The sequence below is a fragment of the Lissotriton vulgaris genome, chromosome 1_1 (genome assembly GCF_964263255.1).
Source record: "Lissotriton vulgaris chromosome 1_1, aLisVul1.2, whole genome shotgun sequence".
In the NCBI taxonomy this organism is placed as follows: domain Eukaryota; kingdom Metazoa; phylum Chordata; class Amphibia; order Caudata; family Salamandridae; genus Lissotriton; species Lissotriton vulgaris.
The window spans coordinates 835,979,936-835,996,100 of record NC_141685.1 but is presented as its reverse complement, the minus strand read 5'-3'; the positions used below and the strand labels follow the sequence as shown (position 1 = coordinate 835,996,100).

At 42.9% G+C, this 16,165-nt stretch overlaps 1 protein-coding gene across 1 annotated transcript in view; it reads left to right on the top strand.

Moving 5' to 3' along the window:
- Positions 1 to 16,165, top strand: part of LOC147747979 (guanylyl cyclase C-like) — a 501,196-nt gene that overhangs the window by 267,820 nt on the left and 217,211 nt on the right. The window contains exons 14-15 of the mRNA XM_086957493.1: positions 11,757 to 11,828; positions 13,230 to 13,334. Coding sequence (XP_086813619.1) covers positions 11,757 to 11,828; positions 13,230 to 13,334 — 177 coding nt within the window. The remainder of the gene's footprint in view (positions 1 to 11,756; positions 11,829 to 13,229; positions 13,335 to 16,165) is intronic.

The window sequence follows — 16,165 nt, the reverse complement described above, 5'->3', positions numbered from 1 at the left end:
GTAGAATGAGTATCAGGCATTTTCACCTGTTTCACAGGAGAGGGGCTAACTGGCCTACTCGTGTAAAGTCTGTGTACTTAACTTACACTTTGCCTGCAAGGATTGTGTGCAGCACCAGTCAGAGCATGATACTTGAGTGTGCATGCTGGGACAGCTCGTGATACTTGCATGTGGATGCTGGTATGCATGTGTGTGCCTGTGGATGGTACATAAGATGGAGACTTCTGGGTTCCATTTTGGAAGTACAGGGTATGCAGACGATGGAGAGGTGAGGACTGCAAACCCCAGACAGGAGATGTGTATTGCTGATATTCAGAGGGCATGGTGGAACACACACACTCAAGAGAGAGTAGCAGAGCATCTTCTGTGCACATCAAAGGTCCCTAGGTTGAGGAAGAGTTACTGGCCAGAGGAGTCTGAGCTATTTGTCAGGAAAATAGTGGTACTGATAATTTTGGCACTACCAGGGATTCTATCCGTGAGCAAGGCTTAGTCTTTTTAACAGGTAGGTGTGAGCTCCCTTGGCCTGTGTTGTGGATCACTCAAAACCAGAGACAATCCTGCTTGGCAGACTGTACCTTTGACAAAGGGCAGTGCAGAGAGGAGAGCGCTATAAAGGTGCTGACATCCCCAACATGACCTTTAAAGACCAGACCCTAAATCACATATGTGTCTGGATTTGGACTATAAAGGTGGGAGCATGTACCCCACACTTGTGGGCCAACTCTTGTGTTTCTAGGAGGGGGACCGCAGCGAAGAATCAGTAACTATCAATGTTAGGTTTTTTGTAACAACTTTAATTAGATTTGTTTGCTAGCGAATTAAAACAGTTCATTGAACAAATCAATAATAAAAGTGATCGTATATAGCGTGATAGAGATCTCCCCAAACAGTAAATCCACATCTATTGTTAGTAATCACAGGAAAACAAAATATCACCACCACACCCTCAATGAGAGAATCCTATCTATATTATATTTAATATATCTGGACTTCCCCAAGGACAGTCTGCAGCCGTTGTATTTGCCATTCAGCTCAATGGTTCAATAGAGACCTTAAAATTACCAAAAGTGCCAATATCCATTGGAAAGAACTAGAACAGGACTTATTCTCCCACTAAGTTCATCAAAGGTCAGCAAGGTTTAAGGTGCTTAGAAGCTCACTAGACTGGCCAGGGACCGGTGCCCATGTTCCATCCAAAACAAATGAAGCAGCTAACCGCTACAGATCTAACTATACAGGACTTAACTTGTATTTTCTGCATGAAAGGGCTCTCCTGAGTAATTCTACTCTTGCACTTGGAGAGAGGAGTGGGAGGAGGACCTCTTGTACCTCAGGCGTGGGATTGACCAGGGTAGACCATAACTTTCCGAGAGATGCCAGAGCAATAGTGGTGTGATGGTTGAGCTGAATGTCATTTAGGGGTTGCAGTTGTGACCCCAGGTTTACCTTTGAATCCCCTTGCACTGCATTGTAACCCCTTGTTTCAGCGGCGGCAAAATCAGGGATAGAAACACTTAGGCAGCTTGCCTTTAAGGGTGTTGGTGCTCCAGTGTCCCCTTTTCCGCACATTTATAAGTCTGGTGTTAGTGCAGACCTTTTTATTTACAAAAATTATGTGTTTAATGCTCACTTTTAGGGACTTTCAACGAGTCTATTAGTTTGTTATTGTATCATTTCCATTTTTCTTCCAGCTGCCACAGCCTATCACGTGGTTCAATGGTCAGCAGACTTCAGCCATTGGCGAACTTCAATGTGAGAGCCGTTATTCTGACCTTTCACAATAAGTTTATCCATACGCATAAACTAGCTCCTTTCAGTGCCAGGGACTACTATGGCATTGTGTGTTTTTCAGAATACAAATACATTTTTGTTTTAGGTATTTTGTTTAGCTTGAGGAGGATCCCAGCAGCGTCCTCAACAATAATTCCGGCACTATATAAGAACACAAAATAAAATAAAGTTTGACAAAGTCAAAAGGATGGCAGCCCCCGACAGACCTATTGGCTTATCAATCCTAGTTTATTATATTATTAGTATATAACAATGTATTACTCACTATTTGTTTAATAAAAATGGAGCACTGGGAGACTGCACAGTACCTTTGAAGGTAACTGAGGCAAGTAAAATGCTCTTAAATGTATGTTGAATGCATGCCGGAGAAAGTGTGATTTTTGTGAGAGAGAGCATGCTTATGTGTGAGCATGTGTGAGTAAGTAAACATTAGTATATTAGAGACACAAGTAGTAAATGAGAGTGAATGAGTTAGAGTGAGTGAGAATGACTGACAGTAAGAATTAGTGCAAGTAAGTGTGGATGGAAATTAGATATTCAAATGAGAATAATTGATACTGATTGAGAATGAGAATGTGAGAGTAACAGAGTGCACACCAGTGTGAGTGAGGAAGATGGCAGGAGTAAGAATATCTGAGAGTAAGAGTGAATGCAAAAGAATGAGATTGAATGAGTGCAAGAGGCCAAGAATGAATGAGTATAAGTGAGAACCAGTACGAATGTGTAAATATGTGTGCATGAGTGAGAAAGCAGTGCTTTGTTTGTGAGTCTACCATTGGCCTTGGCATACTAAAGGTACATCTTGACTTGCAAAGGAAACTATGGGAAAATGCTGGTGCTGGCATACTGGAGGCAATACATAGGGTGATAGGCACCTGTGACAAACTTTTGCAGTGGCATACTAGAGGTAATACTTGGCATATGGGACACCCAAGACAAAATATTTGCACTGGCATACTAGAGGCAATTCGTGGCATATTGGGCATCTATGTTAAAATACTGAAACAGACATATTAGATTTAATTATTGACATTGGCATATCGGTCACCTGTGAACAAATGTTCATTGGAAATAATTATTGGCATAAGGGAGGACAACTGTGTCTTTTGTGAAGGAGACATTCATGACAAAATGCTGGTCCTGGGACACTAGCAGTAATTTTTGACACCCATAACCTGTTGGGCGTGGCAATGTTGCAAATGGCATGACACATGTTTTAGGGGTGCTCCTGAAACAGAACTAGGATCCTGCCTGACCCTGCACCCCGAGGATATGCCCTGTCAGAATGTCAGCCCCTTTTGATACTGTGAGGTAGGGAGAGGCTTGCTGCAGCGAGGATCAGCATTCTGGACTGAGGTCTGTCAGCCTCCGGCTCACCCCCTCATCGACGTCACAACCGCAACTTCCCACGACTACAAGATGATACACACAGACTGCCCCAACAAGCACAGGAGGTATCGCCAACATCCACAAAGACACCCTCAATGCGCCACCTCCACAGACAACATCTCTTCTATCATGTAACATCTCAAATTCTAAATCAGAACAGACACTAAAACTAGCATCAGAGGAACCCTCACCTACAGACCCCCGGTCCCCCGCCCCAGCTTCTACAACGCCATCGCCAGCTTCATCTCCCCCCTGGCAATCGACCCCAAACACTACATCTTTCTTCGAGACCTCAGCTACCACCTTGACTACCTCAACAACACTAATTTTGCAATCCTCCTGGAGAGCGTGAGGATCATCAGCCTCAAACAGCTGGTCACCAGCCCCATACACAGAGCAGGACACACTTTGGATGCGTTCTTCACAGCCAGTAACAGAATCAAGTTCTCTCATGTAACTGAGCTAACCTGGACAGACCACAGCATCATCCACTTTACCATGGCAAGCTCACTGACACCCACCACCAAACCCGCGATCCCCAGCATAGCAGAGTCACCGAGGCCCAATGGACCACCACATTCAACTCCACCAGACCGGACCCCATCACCAACCACGCACTAGCCTCCCAGAACCTCTCCAACTGGATCTCCAAATCCGCTAACATAGTGGGTTGCGTGAGTCTCCCAATGTTTTCTTACCCAGAATCCCCTGAAAACCTCCAATTTAGCTAAAAAGACACATTTTCCTCACACTTCTGTGTGGGAAGGTTGTGAGATCACCACGCCAGCACACGTTTCCCACCACCCAGCATTACCCTCAGTCTCCCAATAAAAATTATACCTCACTTGTGTGGGTGCCCCAAGCAGAGTCAGTCTAAAACGTTTTTTTTTTTAACCACTTCGATGCTTGTGACAAGGTCAACTCGTCATGGGTGTTACCTGCGCTGTGCGTTTGACGAGTTGACCTTGTCACATAACAAGGGATTTTGAAAATTGCAGCACAGCACGGGAAATAGCAGCAGCAATGATGCGGTTAAACTACCCTTTTGGACCCAATTTGGTTCTCCCTCATTATTTCATTTTATAAATTTTAGGTTCTCTGCTTTGACCATTCACACCAGTGAGGTACCTTTTTTATCAGGAGACCAAGGGGAACGCTGGGTGGTGGGAAATGTGTGCTGAGGCTGTGATTCCACAACATTTCCACACAGAAATGTGAGGAAAGTGTGAGTTTTTAGAAAAATGTAGGTTTGCTGGGGATTCTGGTTAATAAAACATTGGAGGATCCATGCAAGCCACACAGCCACCCAAGCATCATCCATGCACACCACCAGCCAAGCGCCATCCGCACCAACCACCAGCTAAGCGCCATCCAAAGTCATCGCTAGCCAAAGGACAGTCCATGCACACCACTAGACATGTACCATCCACGCAGACCACTAGCCAAGTGACATTCCACATGCACTGCTAGCCAAGCATGGGTCCACACACACTGCCAGCTAAGTGCCAGTACACACAGATCATCAGCGGAGCTCCAGTTCACACACACAGAAACTTTCGCTAGTGTCTAGTGGTTTTCTGCCCCCTTGGGGGCAGATGAGCCTAAATATATTGCCGATCAGGCTCCAAAGGGGGAAGAAATGGCCAAAATGTGTGCTCAAAAAAAGGGGAGCGACCCTTGTCTAAGAGCCCGCTCCCTGACATGCAGATAAACATATCTCTGGTGTCTAGTTGGTTTTCTTCCCCCCCCCCTCCCCTGGGGGACCAGAAAGACTGGGGCTATTTGTGGAGGAGGTAGGGGCATTGGCATCCCCATACTGGGCAGTCCCCACCCCTGAACTACTAAAATAAAAGTCACTGGCTTCCTAATGAGCTTTCTGCCAAGCAGAGGAGGGCAGATTGGAGCTATTGCCCCCATATTCCCACCAGGCAGGGCAGACATTCTGTCCATCTGTTTTTGTGTGGGATGGGAGCATTGACATACCCATACTGGGCATCCTTATGCCTACTCTGGCTAAAGAAAATACTCCCTGTTGCTAAGTTGTCTTTCTGTCCCTCCCCCCGAGGGCAGGAAGACTGTGGCTATATTTTTTGAAGGGTGGGGACATTAGCATGCCCATTGTGTTGAGCCCCCAACCCTGCATTGTCATAAAAATGTAATCCCTGGTTCCTAGTGGGTTTTTGACCCAAAGACTGTGCCTATTTGTTGGTGGGGTGAGGGCATTACAATGCCCCTTCAGGGCAGCTCACATCCCTAAGTTTACATTAAAAAATCCCTGGTTCCTTGTAGGCTTTCTGCCTCCATGGGGGGGGTGGGGGGGGGGGGCAGATAGGGCGTTATTGAACTCATGTGCTCGCCAGGGGGGGCAGAAAGACTGTGAATATTTGTTTGGGAGCACTGGAATTCCCATTCTGGGTATAAAGGGGCTTAAAGACTGTCCCTGTTGTTTTTTGGAGGGTGGGGAAATTGGCATGCCCATTTGGGCTGCCCCTACCCCTATATATACACAAATAAAAATAATCTCTGGTGCCTAGTGTGCTTTCTGCCCCAAGTGCCCAAAATAGTTGAGGTGGCAAAGGTCCCTGCCCAAGGGGCTACCCCCGTGTCTAGTGGTGGATCTCTGCTTGGGGATCACCCCCCTGCGGCGATCCTCAAGCAGAGATCCAATAGGAAAGGGTACCATTGGAAAGGGGAGATTCTCCCCTTTCTAACGATACCCCTCCTGTGTGTTTCGGTGCTCGGGGGACTTCAATAGCCCCAGGAGCACCAAAACAGTGGAACTGAAATGAGGTGATTGGCTCATTTCAGTTTCATTTTCACTGTAATTACGTCAGCGCATCATGTGTGTGATCGTCATTACATTGAAAAAAATTAAATGCCTCAGGAGGTTGGGAAAACTCTTCCCCACCTCCAAAGGCAAAAAAATTAAAAGGAAATCCCTCTGCTGTTTACAGCAGAGTGATTTCCCGTTGGTGTGCCGAGGACATAATGATTACGTCCTGAGCACACCAGCACCACAGCGGAGGACGTAAACATTTTGTCCTAGGGATGGAACAGATTAATCCATGGGCTCTGATAATGCTGGCCCGGGTGGGGTCACATAGGTGTTGAACAGAGTGGAGTGGAGGGACGAGCCTTGAAGAATGCTGCAGATGATGTTCTTGGGTTCCACGGTGAACGGTAGTAGCCAGACTCTCTGGGTTCTTAAGATGAGGAAGGAGGCGATCCAATGATGGCGTCGCCTTGAATTCCAATATGATGTCTATTGATCAGGGTGCGGTGGGATACGGATTCCCCTGTTCAAATCTTATTTAATACAACCTCAGTCTCAGATTTCTGGAAAAGTCCAATTTTACACCCTCTTTAAAAAGGAGACCCCTCAAATTATCTCCAAATAGATGGTATGGATGTAGAGTCTAAACTCTAATTTGATAAAGCAAATATAGTGATCTTTGGTAAAGGATGCTGATTAAGACACAGTGTGGTACAGTTCTTATATCCCTGATAGGCTCTGTGCATTGGAATAATATACACTATAGTTGTGGCATAGGACTGAGGCCAGTATGCCTCTATTGAGCACATTAAACTTAATTACTTGTGTGTGCCAGCTACCTCAGAGGTCACAAGAAACTTCTAAAATAAACAAGAAGGGATTAGTTTCTGACAACCGCATAAACATGACAACTTTGTTTCCCTTCAGAATCGGAACAGTCTCAGAATCGTGGAAACAATAGAAAACAGTTTCACTCAGTCAATCATGCATGCTTTGTTTCTACAGAGTTTACATAGAAATATGTAGACTGGCGTTTCAATAAAAGGGGTTTACTGAACAGTCTAATTTCTTGTGCAAGAGATATGAACTGCTACAATCGTAAGACAGAATGCGAAGTATAATACATACAGCGTTATTAGTAAGATAAAATAATACTGCAATAGCATGGTTTGTAGCTATGACATACATTCATAAAAATACATACATAAATAACACAGGCTAAAATGTGAATACTCATCTGGTGCTCCCAGCTAGTTCTACCCCAGTGTACCTAACCTAAGTGTAGTACGAGGTAAGAAGTAAGCACTGTTTTTCTATAGTCTAGTTTAGCTATAGTTTGGATTGATGTTGCCAAGATTTGCCAAAAGACCCTCTAGGTTCTAGTCAGCTCCGTACCTTAGAATGAGAGCAGTTGGAATCTCTTTCCGGGTCTTAATCTCTAACACCCCGCAAGAGGAGTCAGAGACACTGGAGCTGGATTCTCTGCAAGGAGGATGACAGCGTCTGGTCAGTGTGTCAGGAGGGGTCTTGACTTCCTTCCGAACTTGCCGTGGCAAGCTGTGCATGTATGCAGCCATGACTTGCCATGACAAGTGAGGTTATATTTATACCTTGAAGGCGTTTAGAAATGCCAGTATTGACGTAAAAGTCGGGCAGAGGAACGTCATGAATGAACCCCTAAGGAATAGATGTTCATGCATAATAAATGAGTTCTTGAAGAAATCAATAATCCAAGCAAGGGGAAGTCCTAAAGGCTTAAGGGTCTGGTTTTCCAAGAACTCGTTGTGACGTGGATGGACGGATGTAGGTGGCCATGCCTGTATTTGGTTAGCATGGGTAATGCCTAAATAAGGGTTGGATTTCTATGCCTAAATAAGGGCAATGTGAATTGTGCCTATATAAGGGCATAAATCGGGAAACCTATATACAGTATCTAAATCGACACACAACAACATCTAGTTCATGGTTAATTTACCTCTGTTTAACCTTCCTCCTATAGTTATCAATGAGTTTGGTTTCATTAGGGTCCCATGTTATCATTTGTCCATGGTAAAGAGGAAGGTACTTCACTAACTTTTGCATTATGCAACTATATTTCAACCGTATGAAGTTCTTCAGCTGGCCCTGTGCCACAAGTAAATACAACTAAGTTAATGTCTTCGTTATCACATAGCTTCAAGACTTTTCACTTTAGAACCATACAAGCTTTGAGGTAATTCAGTTCTCTGTATTTAGAAACATACCCACTTTACCTACATTTTCAACTCAAAGGAAAATCTGTCACGAATCAGGCCTGGATAGGCAAGATTGACCTGCATTGGTTCTTTGAAATGAACTTATCGAACACAGGAAAGGACTCATTGAAAAGGTCATCTCTTGAACATCCTGTCTCAGTGGCAAGAGTCAAAGAATAATCCCAGGGTGGAATTTTTCCCAACTTTGTTGACAACGCATGGAGTAACATATTTATGCCAAATTATGACATCTTCCATTGCCTCTAAGCCTCAGACTAAAACTCAGTTGTGACAGAACTTATGGCCCCATGATCATAAGGATCTTGTGCAGTAAAAGGTCTGCCCACTGGGTTACTTCATTGTATGAAGGGCCTGGTCTAGAGTCCTATTTAATGAAGGCAATGAATTGCATAATTAGTGAAAATGCTTTATCTCTCCGCCCCTATATATATATGAACTTAAGTATCTGGAAATTGTTTTCTACAGGAAATGTTGTTTCTAATACAAATGGGGACATCAAAAACAAAGTGATGGATGGAATTCTTGAATTAATCTCAGCCACTGGCAATCAATAATTTTTTGCCAACCACACTCCCTCAGTTTGGACTCAGCCATATCCAAATCCGTATTGTCCTTGCTCCAATGTGAACAGTCCAGGAGAGCTGCCAGGCCAGGTCCTCCCTGAACCGAAACACAAGCAACCCAGGGCTACTTTGCACTCGTTATGGGTCATCAACCAGGTATAACTTGGTTCTATTGGCACAGTGAGCATGGGGCTAACGTCTGTGCAAAAACAAGATGATGGATAGAATGCTTAAATTAATCTCAGCAACTGGCAAGCACCCTGGGCTGAATACCAATGCATAATTTTTCACCCACCATGCCACCTCAGTTTAGACCCAGCCATATGCAAATCAGCCCTGACCCTGCTCCAATGCGAACAGTCCAGCCCGAACAGCCAGGCCAGGTCCTCCCTACACTGAAACACAAGCAACCCAAGACTGATTTGGCCTTTATTGTGGCTCATCAGCCAGGTATAGCATAGTCCAAGTGAAAGAGTGAGCATAAGACACGCGTCTAGGTATACCCATCACCATAGGGCTTTAAAAATAAGATGATGCATAGAATGTTTAAATCAAAGTCAGCCACTGTCTCAGCACACGTCTGGGCATTCCCACCATACTTAGGGCATCAAGAATAGGGTGATGGGTCGTATGCTTGAATTAATCTCAGCCACTGGCAATCATTCTGGGCCACATCACAATCCCTCATTTTTTGCCTACCATGCCACCTCAGTTAGGACCCAGCCTTGTGCAAATCAGTCCTGACCCTGCTCTCATGTTCCTAATACAATGGTATAATCTACACATCAGCACCTCCATGCATTTTTAAACTGACCTTCCAGTAGGTAGTATTCTGAACAAACCCACAGTTAACCTTATCAAATGTCTTCTACTCATCCAGCATAAGAAAGATCTTTCTCGATTTATCATGGCGAGCTTTATCATCTACATTCAAGGGTAAATAGACAGTATCATCAGCTTGTCGCAGATTAATGAATCCGAATATCTTGTTTCATAGAATCATATAATTGTGATTGGTATAGAGCAGAAGACTAAGGTTTGAAGACATGTCACTTTCAAAAGATGAAGAATTATTCATGCTAGTATTATCTCTGATCTCTTTATATGGCTATTGGCAAGGGCAGCTTTTAGCTTCTATACTGAGAATCTATCACCTTTTACCTCATATCATAGTAACGTTGCTTTATGCACAGCAGGTTATTTATTGCATTACCCATTAGAAGGGTCATTATGCGATTCAATGGCTGTGGTATGTTTCATTTTGTTATGGTTTTACCACACTCATCATAGATCAAAAATTCCAAAAAGGTGCCATGTGTGGTGATTTGCAGTGGCAGATCCTTCGAAAAGATTAACTAGTCACTTTTCAGTTGCTGAGTTCTGTACTTGGGTAATAAATTGGCCTTAACAAGGCAACACCTTTGCCCAGTCAGAGTTATTGTGTGTTCAAGCGAAAAATCGTTAAAATTATGATTGCAAATAAAATACTGCATAATTTGAATTTGGTATTGTATTGATTTAATTTCAGTGAAGCTGCCCATTAGCACGGCTTCAAACCCCCAACCCCTAACCCCACCGCTGTCAACTCTATCCATTCTAGAAGAAGAACTGGATTAATGTTAAACCTCCTACTCGGACATTTGTGTTTCTACATCGTCTGTCTTTTGTTTCTCTAAAATACCAATGGGAGTGATGCGCACAACTATCTCCTCCAATGAAAGCTTTTACTGCATCACAACCATATCCCAGGTAATATCTTCATGCGCCTTCCCTTAATACTTTACCTCAAAGCAGGTCTCTAAAGGCCTTCTCATTCATCTTCCATTGCCAAATCAAACTGTCTGAGGAAGCCTTTCTGTTACCACTGTAGCCGGTGCTTGATCTACACATTTTGTATTGTGTTAGATATGGTCTCTTGGCTAAGCGTTCTCCCATGATGGAAGTGACCTGTTTTTTAACACATTCGATGAACATCAGAATAATATAATCGCACGGATCCTGTTCACAATCTGCATTTTGTTGTATGTTACTAGTAATAATACCGTAGTACTACTAACATACCATAAAAAGGTACTTACTAACCTACATGCGAGGTCTACACCTCCGCCTATCCTCTTTTATGTGTGGAGATCTCCGCCTCCTTCTGCGGAGACCTCCTCACACATAGGTATACATTGTAGTCTTAAATGTGATGTTTGTCTCTTAGAAAGGGGGCAACTTTTCTCTCTGGCATCCGCTCTTAGTTAACATGGATTTATCAGCAGCCCTCGCATGATCCCCACGTACTACATGGTAGCAATTCCAAATCTTTGTACGGTTGTTCTCGGCTAAAAAGAGGCGCTGAAAAATGTTTTCATACCAGCCCACATTAGATTACTGATATTTGTGTCATCCTAACGACCTTTTTATTTCCACTTATACCTTACATTCTGCTATGGGAACTAATTATGAAGAAAATTATTTTTGGTTATTGTCAGTCTATGTTGCTATCACTCTAACTCACTCTCTGGCTCTTTCGTAAGTTCTTTTTAGTCTCTTTTTTGTTCTTTCTTACTCTCTTTCTCACTTATCTCAGTATCTCATCTCTACTTTTTTGGCTCTTTCTCATGCATTCATCTTCTCTCTTTCTTTCACTCTCTTTCTTTTGATCTCTACTCTTTTCCCAACAATAGTTTTGTTGCAACATTATCACCCCTCTCTGTCCTTCGTGGCTCAATTTCCTCGGCCCTTTTCTTGTCACTATTATTCTAGTTTCATTTTCTGTACCTTCAATTCCTGTTCACAAGCTTGTCCTAAGCCTTGTTCTCATGTCTCATCCTCCTATTCCTGTGACTGTATTTTCTAATGGATCAGATGGCCAGGTGTGCCTTGGTGGGTTCTCCAATGTACATGTTCTTCTAGGCCGCTATGTTGATAATCTTAGAGGGCATTCGATGACGGACACTGTACCTCATTGACTCATCCCATGTTCCCTTTTTTCAGATCATTATTTTGAAAGACCTGAAACACAATGACGGTAACTTTACAGAGAGGCAGAAGATCGCCCTCAATAAGGTAAACAAAAACCTTGCATTGGTCTTAGTTAGGAAATGGGGTCACATGGCTGGGCCTAATACAGAACACATACCTTAAAATTGCCTGTTAAGACACCCATGAAATCCTGTACTTTTAGGCAAAAAGTCTCATGAGGTTGACCTAGCCACCTACAAGTGCCATGCAAGGCAATCACACCAATGAGTTCCATATTGAATTGACTTTGAACAAGGGAATCAAAACACAATCGTGGAGTGGTGTGGCTCACTGGTTAGAGGCGGCAGACCCGGAAGCAGAGAACGGCCCGGGACCAGGGTTCAATTCCCGACGCGGCAGGGTCGTGGACCAGGGTCAGCGGACTCGATAATTCTCGCCTCGGTGCCTACTCTAGCCAATGATCACACTCGTCAACTCTGGGCATTAGCTTGCCTCATCTCTACAACGGCCCCCCACATTCGCCGGGGATGCCTGGTTTCGCCTTGGAGATACCCAGGAGGGACCATCTCACAGGGATAGCCAGGACGAGTTCCCCAGCGGTCTACAGCACCACGACGCCTCAGGGCAGCAGTGCGCTTTACAAGACACATACATTTACAATAATGTCAAGCTAACTCTAGTGGTTAATGCACTTAATGGAGTTTGTCTAATAACAGTTTTGACTAAAAAAAAAAGTAGAACAGGGCTAAGGTGTCTGCTGCAAAACAAAAGGTGTCCCATGAAAATCACAGACTTTTAGTTTATGTAGATGACTCAGTAAGTTACTTCTTTTGTCTCTGACATTCTTTAGTTACTTACAGTTAATAAGTTACAACCTATCACTCTCAAGAATACTTTTCACGTACTTCTGCCGTGCTTCCTGAAGCTATATTTTGGTACTGTGAAATTATGAATCACAAACGATTCCTCTTTCAAGTATTATTGGCAGGAACAACTTCAGATCTGCAAATATGTGAGGAGTTGTTCAGTTTTCAGCCTATAACGATGAATAGCATCTGTTACCAAGCATGCTAAAATGTAATGTGGCTGAACAACACAGTCAATACCATGACTGTGTAGTTACCATGAGTTCCGTTACAAAGCAAGTCATTGCAACAACTTGCTTTAGGGTAGCACTGGACTTTGTAATAGTTAAAAATACTATTCCAACTCCAGTAAGTGTATCAGTAGGGAAGGTGTTGGACTTACAATCCAACACCATTCCAACACCACATTCCCTAAAGCAAGTTGTTGTAATGACTTGCGTTGTAATGGAACACTGTTAATGTCACAGTCGTGGTACGGACTGCGTTATAAAGTCACTACATTGTAATGCCGGCATTGTAATACATCTTTCCCTATAACAACATGTTTAGCCCAAGAGTTTATCAATTTTGCTGTTGTAGAAAGTTCCTAATTTTCAGATTTTGGTGTCTTGTTCTGCAGATTTTGCAGATTGACTACTATAACTTGACCAAGTTCTATGGAACAGTGAAGATGGATGCCATGATCTTTGCTGTGATTGAGTACTGTGACAGGGGCTCCCTCCGGGTAAGGACTGACACATGATGCCATCTTACAGGAAGGGGTGTGTGAAATTGGAGGTTGTTATCAAATTTTCAAGTTATTTATGCAAAAGTCATTTTTCTGCATCTCACGTGAACATTGAATGCAAGGCCATATCTTGCTTGTAAAAGGTATGATAAATGAAGAGAAAGGAACAGCTCCTAGAGGAATTTGTTTGATACAGACATTTTCTGTTCAAAAAGCACTTTGCAAAATTTGCTATTTTCACAGTTTTGGTGGGCCCAATAGTAATCTCATACAGGCCTAGTCATGGGCGCCTGCAGAGGGTGTATGCAGCAGTAGATGAATCCTTCGGTGTTAGTAAATGCTCTGCCACTCTTCTGTCTGAATATGCTACATTCCTACAGCTTTTTCTGGGTTAAGACCTCACTATCCAGTCTCCAGTGTCATGGCAACATCCCATGGACTGTTGCAGACTTCAGTTGGCAGGTGAGACATCCTCTACTTTTAGAAGGACTCATTACCTACTTTTAGTTGGAGATCACATTCACATGTAGAAGAACACAGACGGTCACACACCTGGATTGGCAGGTTTGAATTTAGCTTCTAAAGGTGAAAGCCCCTGAGTAATTCTTTGCACGGATAATGCTCAGAGGAGGCTAAATTATAGAAAGTCTATGGTTTGCAATTCAATGTTCTCTGAACTATGCCTGGGAGAGTATGTTGGCTTTTTACTTGTGTTTATGTACGTACCTATTTGGTATTTGTGTAGTGTGTATCTCGCCAAAAGGAAGAGGAGTGCTGTACCACCTCAAAGGCAAAAGATACAGTCAACTTGTGATTGGAGGGAAAGCTAGGTTCCGAGAGAGCAGGTGGACTACTACTTTATTGTGATGTAGTATTCATAAGGATGGGCGTCTCGTTCTTTTCATTGTCCATTGCCTAATTTGCAGTTTAAATCCTGGTGTCAAAGGAATCAGTAATAATGTAAACATCTTGTAGCATTTAAAAAAGGCGTATGTTACTGCTCTAATCGTATCTCCAGTGAGAGGGTCATATTTCTGCCATATCCTAGTAATGTCTCTCCTGTGGAACAATCACTTCCTTTTCCTGGACCAATAAAGTTACGTTTTAGAAGAATCACCTGCTTTGCATAACTTTGCATAACTCAATTACATATCTGCTGGGGGATGATTTACTGTGTGTGACCCAGTCAAATATCTAGTTTAGGACAATAATTTTATGGTGAGACCTAATAATGTGATGGCCCCTTTACTTTTCTTGTGTATCCATGATGTCTCTGCCGTAGAAGTATTACTTCTGTTGTGTGCCTCACTGATGTCTGTTCTGTGGTATTATCTCTTCCCTTGATTGCCCGATGATGTCTGTGCTTCTAGCGTTTTCACTTCCCTTGGGTACCCCAATTACATCTCTGCTGGGGCATTATCATTTCAGATTGTACAGCCCTGTCACATTTCTGGGACCACTGATTCAAGTATGTGGCACAATAATAACTCTGCTGTGGCAAATCACTCCTTCTATTTGCCCCAATAATGTCCTCATTTTTGTTTCTGAAATGCCTCTTCTGTGGCATAATCACTTCTTTCCAGTGACATAATGATGTCCTGCTGTTCCTTAATAACTATCCATGTGTGATCAAATGATGCCTCTGCCATGGTCCAATGATGTCCCTGCCCTTAGTGAAATGATATGTTTATTATAACTCAATAACGTATTCAGTCTGGTACAATCATGTCACCTCCCATGTAGACACAGTGATGCATTTCCTTTGATACAATGACGTCTCTGCTCTAGCATAATTATGTAACTACTGATACCACAGTGAAATGTGTTACTGGGTACAGTAGAATCTATCATGAAAGACTCAAGTCTAGGCTTTCTCGTTTTCATTCTATTTTTGTTGTAAATTCCGGTGGGTACTTTCATTGTTTCCAAATCTTGCAAAAATCGATGGTTATTAGTGTATAGTGTTTTTCCTACGCTTATCAAGAATTGTACTTTCATTTCCTTTCTTTGCCCATTCATTCCTACTGTCAAGTCTACCTACCTTCTATTCTGCTCCCAACTCTCTGCTTTGCATCTTTTCCTTGAGGTTACTCTTTCAAGTAATGCTTCGTTACTTCTCTTACCTCCATGCCTGCCTCATTTTCCAACACTCAAACTTCTCTTTCCACCAGTACAGTTTCAGCCCAGGTGAAGGACCTACAAGGATGGAGAAATGATTGGTGCCTGTAGAGAGCCAGGCAGCAGCATGCAGTATAGCTCCCGAGAGGAACAGTTGAAGATTTTGGAGGCCTGCCATAACTGTATTTCCTTTATCGAGGTGCATAAGCACAAGTGACAGACAGTACTATGTTTCTGAAGTCTGAATGAGTGATTGGTGGTTTTAGTTTCCTTTGTAGGTGTTATTGATAAGATGCTTCGTTGGTTGCTATGGCAACGTGATTGTCCAGGTTTAGATTTTTGTTGATAATGAAGCCAAGGGAATTTCACATCTGAAACTAAAGAAAGAAGTGGAATGCCAAGTGGATGTAAAGAATGTAGCCATTTTTGTATTGGAGGAGAATAGTCATTTGAGAATGGCGAATTAATTCACTTTTGGTCGGATTAAGTTTTGGAGAGCGTGAATATATCCATTTGGTTACTTTATCTATGACGATTTTCAAGTTTGTTATGCTAGTGAGGGTGAGACATGAAGATAAAGCTAGTAATCATTGGTATATTGTTGCAGGTTAATAGATGTATCTTGAAGTATTAAAGTAAGATATTTTACGTGTAGGTCAAACAAGTAGTGGGAGAAAATCTAGCCTATTGGAATACTAAGTCTTATTGGG